General features: G+C 49.3%; 1 protein-coding gene across 1 annotated transcript in view; it reads left to right on the top strand.

Moving 5' to 3' along the window:
- The first annotated feature begins 2134 nt into the window (after nt 1-2134).
- LOC149335163 (uncharacterized) overlaps nt 2135-12246 on the top strand; it is a 46194-nt gene continuing 36082 nt past the window's right edge. Inside the window, exons 1-6 of the mRNA XM_089553891.1 lie at nt 2135-2201; nt 4248-4304; nt 5439-5540; nt 7317-7532; nt 8543-8739; nt 10938-11334. Of these exons, the coding sequence (XP_089410017.1) occupies nt 2135-2201; nt 4248-4304; nt 5439-5540; nt 7317-7532; nt 8543-8739; nt 10938-11334 (1036 nt within the window). The remainder of the gene's footprint in view (nt 2202-4247; nt 4305-5438; nt 5541-7316; nt 7533-8542; nt 8740-10937; nt 11335-12246) is intronic.

Below are 12246 nucleotides of genomic sequence, written 5' to 3'. Positions count from 1 at the left end.
TCTTCAGAAAAAAGGTGCTCGATTATTTCAGTACCCTGTGGAGTGTGCCCCACAAGCCATTTGTGACCAAGGATCTGAGAAGATCCCAGGCCACTCTACTACATCGAATTTGAACAGGCTCTGCTCGTACTCCTGCCTGGATGCATAAGACGCGCATGGCATCGTCTCCGCTATGTTCTGTATGTGGTGTGTGCGGGAATATAGAACATTATGTTATGTACAGTGGTGAGCAGCCTTGTCTAGAGCGCTTGAGCAGTGCGCACTTGGTAACAAAAACCGAAATTAGAGAGCAGCCCCTCATTACAGGGCTGCTCTCTTTCAAAGCAATTTTCGTGCCTGCTTTGTTTACGAGGCTATCTGGCGCTACTTCCGTGCAAGCGTTGCAGCTGGACCCTAGAGGCTGCCACAAAATCTGGATTTGTTTGCAAGGAAGTGCACCGCCCGAGCGCTCTAGACAAGGCTGCTCACCACTGTACTGCCCAGAGTACAACGCGGAAAGGTCTGTGATGTTCGCGTCCTTCAAGAGGACAGGAGCCCTTCACAGTACAGTTCAGGACATTCTCTACCCGAGTGGAAACCAGACATGAAGAAGAGAGCCTTCACGCCTTCCAGCAATACTTTGATTTGAGCTAGTTGGTTGTAGCATGACATGTTTACGCAAAAGGCGTACTGGCGCTAAAAAACGGAGACAACACTGCACTGCCACTCACTGCAAAAGCGGCAAATGCCGTCCCGGTTTTGAGAACACCAAATTCATTGCAAGATCAAAAGACAGATTAGAGCGTGAAATAATAGAAGCCTATTACATCAAGCAGAGGGGCGATATCTGCATAAGCCAGCCATCTATGTCATTGTCAGATGAAGAGATTAGGTTTCTTAGCGGGTCTTTGTCAGCGTTATAATCATTGCTTTGGTCCGTTTAGCACGTGTATCTTTGTTAAATCACCCCTTGTATCTGGTTTGTCTGTATCTTTTTGCATGCAGTGTGGTTTTTAAGTGGTTTTTCTGTGAATAAACTCAGTTGGAAGTTGGCGCCAGTCCTGTCCTGTTGTGTGTGTTGTTTCCGTTTTTTAGCGCCAGTACGCCTTTTGCGTAGACATGTCTTCACGCCTTCTTTTAACATTCCTGCAGGACACTGATCTTGGCTCTAAATGGTGACAGCAGGGACTGTCTATGGCCTTCTGTGATTTAATGTGTGCGTACATTGTGTCTTCTGGAGTGGTCTATGTTATTTTGTGAGGGAGTGTGTGCATGGATGGTGGCTCTGCAATGGACTATGTTCTACTGTGACTGAATATGTGTATAGATGGTGTCTTCTGGAGTTTATATTGTTGTGCTGTGAGGGAATGTGTGCATAGATGGCGACCGCGGGAGTGGCCTATGTTCTATTATAAGCGTCTGTGTGCATAGCGGGGCAGATCTGACCGGTTTTAGGACACTATTATTATATAATAAACATATAAGGGACGCTACGGTGAAGCAATTGCCGGCAGAATAAGCAAGGCTAATTCCACCTGTAGCTTAAAACAACTAAACTCACTCACTCACTCTACGCAGCGTTACAGCGAAAGGGCAGCTTGGCGAGTAAGTACAACGCAGCCGTATCTCTCTGTCTGTTGCCTTTTTATATTTTTAAATGCCTTAAAAGGTGGTTTTAAGCGTTGCGCACCCCTTTCTTTCTTTGCCGTTGGCTCAGGCGTCCAAAGCGAGTAAGTACAGCGTGCGTAATCGCGCCTACTCCAACGGTCCTGTTGAGCGTCAAGTCGTCCACAAAAGTAAACAGACCATCGTGTCAGGGAGTCGGCTTGCACAGAATCCCCTGTAAATTTTGAGGCTCTTCAAGCGCCCACAGAGATTATGATGGATGTTGTACCTTCTCGTTATGGTGTCACGTTAGGCTGTCTCGAACCCGAGTATGATAACTCTGTAATTCATTTCAAGAACATTTTCACTTCCATCTTATCTCCTCTCAAACCTATTCGACGTGAACGCGGTTAACTCTGGTCGACCGGCATGTCAGGCCTCCACAGTCCTTGCCTTATGTTCCTCTGTTTTGTTTTTCCGAAGAGCCCTGCCGGTCGGCAAACTACTGACAGCCAGGCGACGCATGTACATGGCCTCCGCGATCGGCGTCATGGTCATCGCCGTGCTGCTCCTCTCGTTGGTCACACTCGGCTTACCCACACGGCAAGGACAGGAAGGTATCGTCGGTTCAAAGCGCTGCTCTGGAAGTTCCCTGCGGAAGTGCATCGCATGTTTAAAGCATGGAAGACCACGGCCGCTTAGGCTTGAGCTATGTCAGGGTCTTCGACACTTTCTTACTGGTCATAGGTGTCGCTTAGAGTGACCGTGCCGCGGCCTCGTTCACTAGAGGGCGCAACCTGTAGCATTAGAACATACCGATGCCATTCAATACACGAATAGCGTTGATTCTCAGATGAAGGGGTGCTTATCAGATGGCGTCACCAAAAATGGCTGCTGCCACAGTTAGCAGATATGTGGGCAGGGTGAGTGGCAGTCGAGACCGAGAACTGCGCTATTAGCCGGAGGCTCGACAGCACGCTTGGGCAGGGGAACGTCACTTATGTTCTACTACACGTGATAGTGAAATGACGTAATCCTTAGAAATCATGCCAATTCTGTTCCCACAATGCTTCTGGCGTGTGCTGGAGACTTTTTTTCCCTCGAAAACAACGTGCTTCGGTGCGTAGCGGAGGCTTTTTTCAAGATGTTCCGCCTGACGGCGCCTGCTACTAACTGATGCTTTGATGTAACTTAATAGTGGCACGTATAGTTCTGGCCCCCTATATTGTTGCTTAATCAGCCCGAATCAATCATCCGGCTAATTTCATGATTAAACATACCTCTGGTTCTACCAATCGGCAATACTGTCATAGTCTCAGCCTCTGACTGCAGGATGATTATCCAGGGCTTTTTCGGGTTTCGCTGGGATCCAAGTTTCGTCTCAGCCCTGCATAAACAGAAGAAATAAAAAAAAAGAAAATTGCCGGGCAGTGTAAAAGTACCCTCCCTGTCGTAAAGCGGGCCACTGGCGAACGCCCGAGCGCAGCCGCTCGATTGAAACCTGTGTACTTTGATCGAACGGCCATTGTCTGGGTGGTTTGGGGACCCGCCCAGTTTTTACCGCCGGTTAGAGGAGCGGAGAATGGGCTACGCTACAGCATAGGTGTTACCTTTGCACAGAGGTGCAACTATGGCCATTATTTTTTTTTTTCCATCACGCTTTCTATCCAAGTAGACATGCTTAAGTAAAGTATTAACGCATTCAGGGAGCAGCATGAACAAACCCTTTTACTAAAGAAGACTATTGACAGCTCCATCACTTAGCTGGGGAACGCTTTCTAGCTTTTCGTCCCTTGTTTGATTTCATAACAGCCCCTCTTTCTTTCTTGACCGAAGCGTGGCCTTGTGGTAGAGCATCCGCCTCGCATTCGGGAGGTGCTGGGTTCGATCCCCAGTGCCGCCGGGTACCCACCGGTTTCATTAATGGGTACAAGATTTCCCCTGGCCTGGTGCTCGGCTCTTCTAGGGTGAAATGCTTGGGAAAAGGGTCTTAGACCAAACAGTTGCCTTGGCGGATGAGTGATAAGTTCCCCTGCCAAGCAACCATAAGTCCGCCTCGTGCGGCATAAGCCCAATTTGTGGCCCTTTTTTCGCTTTGTCTACACGACTCTCTGCCCACAGTGACGGGATTTGAAGGCGCAGGCTCCTTTCCCAAGCAATGTAGCCCTAGTAAGCCGAGCACCAGGCCGGGCCACAGCTTGTACCCATTTTGAGGAAACCGGTGGGTACCCGGCCGGTGGTGGGAGTCGAACCCATCACCTCCCGAAGCCGAGGCGGGCGCTCTGCCACGAGGCCACGGCTGCGGTCTAAAGAAGACTATTGACAGCTCCATCACTTAGCTGGGGAACGCTTTCTAGCTTTTCGTCCCTTGTTTGATTTCATTACAGCCCCTCTCTTTCTTTCTTTCTTTCTTTCTTTCTTTCTTTCTTTCTTTCTTTCTTTCTTTCTTTCTTTCTTTCTTTCTTTCTTTCTTTCTTTCTTTCTTTCTTTCTTTCTTTCTTTCCTTCTTTCTTTCCTTCTTTCTTTCTTTCTTTCTTTCCTTCTTTCCTTCTTTGTTTGTTTGTTTGTTTGTTCCTCTTTTTTCTCTTTCCTTCTTTTTTCTTTCATTGCCCATTCCTTTTAGTAAGTTGCTAGTTATCCATTCTCTCTATACTTCACGACAGGAGAGGAGGACAGCTTGACGACTTTAAGCGTCTACTACCTGCAGCCGACACGAGAAGGTGAGTACGTGTGCGTACTTCCGGAGCCAACCTAGTACTATACTCGCTGTGACTGCGCTTAAGTTTTAATCCTATGTGCAATAAAAAGAAAACGTGGAAAAGGCTTAGCCAGCTAAACAGCCAGTGAGAACAAACTCAAGCTCCCCTGCGTAAACAACCTGTTCTGGTGACAAAGAACCTACTTTCACGAGAAATTAGCCTCTATATGAGCCAGAAAAAAGGCAAAAAATATTAAACAGGTTTTGCCCGTCACTGTGACTTTTCGCAAGAAAAGTGCGATGACTTCAATCTGATATTCCGTTTCTTTTGTTTTTTTTGTGCATCTCTGAGGCTAGATAGCACTGCTAGCGTTTTACCGCCCCATGTCACGGAGTCGTCATTAGACTTGACGGCGCCATAACGTCTCGACTCTGAACTATAATGGCGTAAAAAAAATTTCCAGCAATAATTTCGTCCGTCGAAATTACGAGCTGTCAGATTTTACCAGGAAGAAAAATTGCGTGTAGTTGCCCTGAGTGCAGCTTTGATAGGACGAAATACTCGCCGACAGAAGTTGCGTCCCTGCAAGTAGCCTATTCAAGCGTCAGGGCGGCCAAAGGCAAAGAAACAGTTTAATTAGACCTTTCAATATCGAAAATGAAAATAAAGGGAGTGGTAGCGTTTACCAGTTAATGTTAATCGGGCTCAAAGCTCATTTAAAGTAAAATTACACAAGGAAAATGGTAAAAGAAAATCTGGAGGAAAAGTTTTTGAAGGTCCAGCCAATAAACATGAATACAGGTGTCGCCACCACCGACCGTTTTTGCAAGCAAACTGCAGTGCCTCAAGACAGCTCGTTGTTCTCAGATCTCTGAGGCTAGGCTACACTGCCATTGGATGGCAAACGGCGAACAAGGAGTAGTTTTCAGTTATGATGTCACGAGTTTGAATCGACTGGCGGAAAAATAATCTTTTTCTTTGCTGTAAAGCATGTCTTGGTGCCAGGCAAACCTTGCCTTGCCTGACAGATATACAAAATGAATGTTTATTGAGCAAAACTGAGATGGAGCTGTCTGTAGTGTCTGATGCCAACTAGATAGCCAATAAACTGGTCTGTTACGTACTCCGCGCATTGGTGCTGGCTTTCCTGCGCAGGTTCGGCCCCGGGCCGCAGGGAAGTGGCGCGCCGCCAGGCCACCGCCACGGTTTCGACCAAGAGCACGACGCCGGACAAAGCAGAAATGGAGATCGTTGGCTGTAAGTCCGCGCTCACAGTTTTCCCATACCGAGCAGCCTTTGTCAGATTGCACACCCGAGGTGGAGCACCGAAACCTAGGGTTTAAGCCTGAACCACGACTCTTCGCCCAAGTTTCGGCTCTCTCCCGGGGTAACTGGAAGTTTTGCAGCAGAGTCTTGCCCAACGCCGTCCATCTTCTGGCATCATGGAATCAAGCAAACTGATTGACCGCTGATTGATTCTTAAGCCGGTATAAAATGTTGAGTAAGCTTTGGTTACAATGAGCTTTCTAGCGCGCTAGCACTTACAGTGGCCATCCCCACATTTAGCCGCCCGTCCGTCCGTCCGTCCGTCCGTCCGTCCGTCCGTCCGTCCGTCCGTCCGTCCGTCCGTCCGTCCGTCCGTCCGTCCGTCCGTCCGTCCGTCCGTCTGTCTGTCTGTCTGTCTGTCTGTCTGTCTGTCTGTCTGTCTGTCTGTCTGTCTGTCTGTCTGTCTGTCTGTCTGTCTGTCTGTCTGTCTGTCTGTCTGTCTGTCTGTCTGTCTGTCTGTCTGTCTGTCTGTCTGTCTGTCTGTCTGTCTGTCTGTCTGTCTGTCTGTCTGTCTGTCTGTCTGTCTGTCTGTCTGTCTGTCTGTCTGTCTGTCTGTCTGTCTGTCTGTCTGTCTGTCTGTCTGTCTGTCTGTCTGTCTGTCTGTCTGTCTGTCTGTCTGTCTGTCTGTCTGTCTGTCTGTCTGTCTGTCTGTCTGTCTGTCTGTCTGTCTGTCTGTCTGTCTGTCTGTCTGTCTGTCTGTCTGTCTGTCTGTCTGTCTGTCTGTCTGTCTGTCTGTCTGTCTGTCTGTCTGTCCGTCCGTCCGTCCGTCCGTCCGTCCGTCCGTCCGTCCGTCCGTCCGTCCGTCCGTCCGTCCGTCCGTCCGTCCGTCCGTCTGTCTGTGTGTCTGCCTCTGTCTGTCTGTCCGTCCGTCCGTGACCGCCCCTCGACCTTAGCAGCTTTTGCTTTGAGGTTGTTAGCCGCTGATTCATGACACACTATAGCAGCAGGAATGGTCAAAAATCTGGTGCGCCTACGCGTGATAAGGTGTAATCCCTTAGCATAGATGCGAGACAAACACAGGATGTTCTGCCGCACCTAAACTAGCTTTGAACCTCAACGTTTCCGGGAAGCCCGTATACAACCGCGGAGAGAATACGGATGACGCTTATATGTTCGAACTTCTCTGTCGAGTTGAGAAACCTGAAAAGAAATGTTTGTTGCCTTTACGTGCAAGGACGACATATTTGCGTATGCATCAAACATCAATTGCTTTTCGCTAAGTGCTTGAAAAGAATTTGAGCGCTGAAGGGTGGCCTATTTTCTTTTGTCCGCGACTGTACGTTTCACGAGCAGAGGCAATTATTGCAGTGTTTGAGCACACCGAACACGTGCTAGCGTAGACGTATGCCGAACCTGCCGGGCGTAAGCGGCCCTGCTCAGCTGCCAGGAACTATCGGCCCAACAGGCCCTGGTTCGGCGGACTTGTGTAGCGGTCATGGCCAACGGGATCCCGGAATGAGGGACTCCGCCTAGTATTGTAAGGGGTGAGACTCCCTAGGGGCCTCTCCCCGAGCACCTCTCTGTAAAATACTAAATAAATGCTTTTCACCACCACCACCACCTTCCACCCGTACGTAGTAGCCAGGTGAGGGCGCACAGCTCCCACTGAGCACGCGCATACTTCAACCACAGTGTGAGTATCTGCTGTGACATAATCCTCTATCGGCTCGGACAGACGTGAATAGCAGAGTGCCCTTTTTTATGCAGCGAGTGCGGACTACTGGGAGCCGCCAGTGAAGACTAGGAAAGCTACTTCCACCGTTAAGACGGTGCGTCCCAGCACTCCGGTGAAGTCGACGACCAGTCCAGCTCCTCCTCCGAAGAAAGATCGAGCGCCGCCTTCAAGCAGCCAGGCGCCGCTGCCATTGGTTCCCAAGATGCTCTTGACAACGATAAAGGATGCTGGTTCGTCAGCAGTCACCAGTGAGTGGTCCACCAACTGGACGCTGGTCATCGCAAGGAATGTTAGAGAAAAGCAGACGACACACCACATAGGGGGTCAGAAAGAGACAGCGGTGTTGCATTCGGAGAACACTCCCTTTTTCACAGAATTTGAGGGGTAGAATTTGGCGGCAAGAGAGTTTTTACGAAGTTTCAGGGAGTTTTAAGAGCCGATATTAGGGCCATTTTTTTCACCTACACTGGCTACACTAGTGTAGCCAGTGTAGGTGAAAAAAATGGCCCTAATATCGGCTCTAATAACACTGGCTACACTAGTGTAGCCAGTGTTTATTGATTTCATTATACACTTGCTACACCAGTGTAGCCAGTGTAGGTAAAAAAAATGATCCTACTGTTGCACCTCTCCCAAATAGACGGAGGGTTCAAGACCTGCAGGAAAAAAAATAGGCTGAAATGGGGAATACAGAGTCTAAAGGAGGGAATTTTTGGTTGCTGCATAGAATCACTGCATTGGGATTGCATCTCGCTCGCTCTCAGTTGGTAGTAAAAATATCTCTCTCCTTCTCGAAAATGTCTCCCTCTCAAAGTTCTGAACCGTGCCGCGGTGCATAGCGGCCCCGAAACCAGAAGTGTATCGTCAGGTGGCGCCCTCATGCAGTGCGGCAGGGTTCGGAACTTTCACATGGAGGCATTTTCGAGAGGGAGAGAGATATTTTTACTTTTGTCCCCATAGTAGATTCTGAGCCCGTACAATCCCGACATATGAATCCAGAGCCATATACCCACACAAACATGTGTCCCTTTCTGTGCCAGTTTCTTGCTCCTGCAGAAATAAGAAACGTCTGACTCCACAGCAAGTCTCTTTCAAGGATGGGTGAACAATGGGGCCAGTCTGGATATGTTGCGTCGTCTCATTAAAGCGCGTATAGTCTTGCCTAGCTTGTGTGGGAAACGGTAGAGCACGATGTATGAATAAAAAGTTATGGTTCCTCTACACAAGCGGTTCACCAACCACTATGTCGAAAACGCAGAGACCGAAACGACGGCGGCGGCAGCTACCAAAAAGACCGACAGTCGAGCCCGCATTGGAGGTGGCAGTCCACCGGCCGCCCACGGTGTGCCGGAAATCGGGGTCGAACCGAGACAGCCTGCGCCGCCTTCCAAGACAAACCAAGCTTACAAGGCGACCGGAGTCCAGCCACGGGAATTCCGCGGCGAGCGTGGACAAGTGAGAGTGCATGTGGGACACTATGTAGTCCACACTCTAAACATGAATACACCCATACGGGAGTAAAAAGGGAGCAGGTTGTCCTCTAGCGCTCTATCTTTTATAAAAAATTCAGGGGCACTTTGACTGTCTAAAGTGCGTAGAGGCGAAAGCGTTTTCCGCACCACTTTGACTGCTTCTGTGGCACTGGTGACGTCACCACTGGATGACGTCACACACAATGACTAATTACTACCCCGCCGCGGTGGCTCAGTTGTTACCGCGGCAGTGGTTACGGCGATCGGCTGCTGGCCCGAAAGACGCGGGTTCGATCCCGGCCGCAGCGGCCGAATTTCGATGAAGGCGAAATTCTAGAGCCCCGTGTGCTGTGCGATGTCAGCGCACGTTAAAGAACCCTAGGTGGTCGAAGTTTCCGGAGCCCTTCACTACGGCGTCCCTCATAGCCTGAGTTGCTTCGGGACGTTAAAACCCCAATAAAATAAGACTAATTACACAGTAATGCCAATTACTAATTAATTGCTAATTACTGATTAACGACCCAATACTAATTAACTGCTAATTAATGAGGCTTAAGCTTCGCCTTTAGGAGTGGAATGCAATAGCGTGTTGTAGCGCTGCCAGGGAGTCCACGGAACGCCACCACCCGTATGGCGCGACGCCTTGCCCTTTGAACGCAACGCTTTTTGAGGAAAGGAAATGGCGCAGTAATTCTCTGTCATCTCGGTGGACACTTGAACCGCACCGTACAGGGACGGAGGAAGTCGGAGTGAAAGAGGAAAGAGAAAGAGGGGCCGTGACGAAGAAAATGAGAATTGTATTTGTGGAAAGGAAATTACGCAGTAACTGTCTCACATATCTCGGTGGACACCCGTCAAAAGCGTTTCTGTTTAGAGTGTTATAACTTGTTTCGGGCTGAACCGCTTAATCCTATGCAAGTGTTCAGAGACACTGCCCCTTCCCACTCTCACCCCGCAAAACGCGAGGTTCCAAGTGCGAGTGTAATTACGACAAACATCCACAATGCTTCTGCTGTAGGCGCGCCACGCGCGCTCAGAAACGAGGACATTTATTTAAACAAAACAGCTTCTGTCCCGTTTCACTTCCTATGGTCCCGCAGCGCAGAATTTCAGAGATCAAGAAAAGATAAACGAGCGGCGTAAAATCGACAGCTCTAGCGACAACTCTAAGCTGTGCGCCGCCGTTGTGGCTGAGTGGTTATGGTGCTCTGCTGCTGACGCGAAGGAAGCGAGTTTGATACCGGCCGCGGCGGTCGCATTTCGATGGAGGCGAAATGCTAGAGGCCCGTATACTATGTTACGCAGGTTCAGTGCACGTTAAAGAACCCCTGATGGTCGAGATTATCCGGAGTCCTCCATTAGGGCTCCCCTCATAGACCAAACCAAACATTTATCTTCCAGCACCTTCGCTGTTTGAACTTTGTCGTCGGACGCCATATACCACTGTGTAAAATCCCTTTCTTTGGTTTGGTTTGGTTTTGTGGGGTTTAACGTCCCAAAGCGACTAAGGCTATGAGAGACGCCGTACTGGAGGGCTCCGGAAATTTCGACCACCTGGGGTTCTTTAACGTGCACTGGTGTAAACTTCATGGTTATATTGATGGTTGGTTTGGTTTATGGGGTTTAACGTCCCAAAGCGACTTAGGCTATGAGAGACGCCGTAGTGAAGGGCTCCGGAAATTTCGACCACCTGGGGTTCTTTAACGTGCACTGACATCGCACAGTACTCGGGCCTCTAGAATTTCTCCTCCAAAGAAATTCCAGCCGCCGCGGCCAGGATCAAATGTGAACAAGGAATCTCCCAAGCATAGAGTGTATTTTCCTTCCTCATGTATGGGGTGCAAGAGAACCGTCACATCCGTAGCTCCCTTATAAAAATGTTCTATAGACAGTTTATAGAGTTCTTATACAGCTCTATTGTCTTCCTAAAGATATTTCTTTTTGTCTATTCATAGTCTTTAGACTAACTATAGACTAAAAGTGTGTGGCCATAAATCTGTAAATTGTCTATAGAATGTCTAAGCACTTGTATTGCCTATACACTGTTCTCTAGGATTCGTCTAACAGAGCCTACAGAAGTCTATGGACAGTCAGTAGACTGTCTAAAAAAATTTTGTAATGGCTGAGTCACTCGGGTAGAGCGCGTTGTACGGCGAACACATGTTCCGACCCTCGCCCCAGAAGGGGCCAGCAGCCATCGTCTGTCAGTTGCTGTGGTATCGGTCAGACGCCCCTGAGGCAAAGATGGATTTACAGGCGACCCGGCCTGCAACGGCGTCGAGCCTCAAGCTTGGGCCCACGGTCGGGGCAAGCTCAGCAGGGCTCTCTAGCAACTCAGCCGGAGCTGGCGGCGCTGCCTCTAGAGGCAACCGAGCCTGGGAGCCAGAGAAGAAGCCCGGAGGCGAAGACGGCGACGAGGACGAAGACGATGACGTCATGGACGTCGAAGAGCACGACGTGCCGCCCCGCCTCGAACGCGGCGACGAAGCGGGAGACCACGACGCCGAGCACGGCATCGAGCACGGGAAGAAGTCCCGTCGAGGGACGACGTCCAGTCGGGGGACGACGTCCAGTCGCGGTACGACGCCACGGGCGCCCCCTGTCACCCGCAAAACAACCCAGCCAGAGCATACCACTGTCTCCACCGTTGGTAGGTTTCTGCTGTTCTCTGCTCACTTTTTTTCGGGATTCATCTGTACGCGGTGTGCTGTGTTTTAGTCGTTTCCGTGCATCATATTCTATTCTTCGCCAATGCCATAATTAAGGTTAATAGTTTCCCGCCAGCGATTCCGCAAAAAATTAGATTTGAACATTTTTCGCAGAATTGCGTGTTAGCAGCTATTTTTTTATGATACTCTGTTTGTTTTCGTCAGTCAGAGTAATAGAATGATAGAAGACGGAATAATTTAATATATGAGCGCTCTCCAAACGTTGAATCCCGTAATGAACGAAGTTCTCGTGATATCTCGGTACGCTTGTTCTCCTGTCTGCTCAAGTGGATCCAGCGTCAAGCACGGCGGCTCTAGTAGCAACGTGTTCACACGCTTCTGTAGGCACAGTCCGATGCTAGCACCTATGGACAGCAATACTGCCGTATTTGCAGGGACATAATGCGGAGTTTTTCCCTCGAACCGTCTGCCCCACAATGTACCTTCTGTTATATGTGGAACCAAGTTTCGTATACAGCGCATTTGAAAAGAAACCAGAGCGCACGAATCGCAAAATGCAGCGCGGTCGTCCTTTCGTGTTCCGCCTGCATGTGCGCGCTTCTTCGTTTTCACATGAATTCATACCAACTAGCCCAGATGGCCATTCTTGTACAACACAGCGCATTTTTGTTGTTGTTGTTGAGTGATATGCCCACAACAAGCTCACCCAACAGACTTGTCAGCTGCAAGAAAAAATACCTACATGTTCAACCCGGCTGAACATAGTAAGACGAGCGAAAGCTCTGTTAAACATGGTTATCCAATCTGACGCCTTTCCATAT

The sequence above is a fragment of the Amblyomma mixtum genome, chromosome 7, assembly GCF_055824585.1.
Source record: "Amblyomma mixtum isolate Tamu chromosome 7, ASM5582458v1, whole genome shotgun sequence".
In the NCBI taxonomy this organism is placed as follows: domain Eukaryota; kingdom Metazoa; phylum Arthropoda; class Arachnida; order Ixodida; family Ixodidae; genus Amblyomma; species Amblyomma mixtum.
This window is presented reverse-complemented; position numbering and strand designations above follow the sequence as displayed.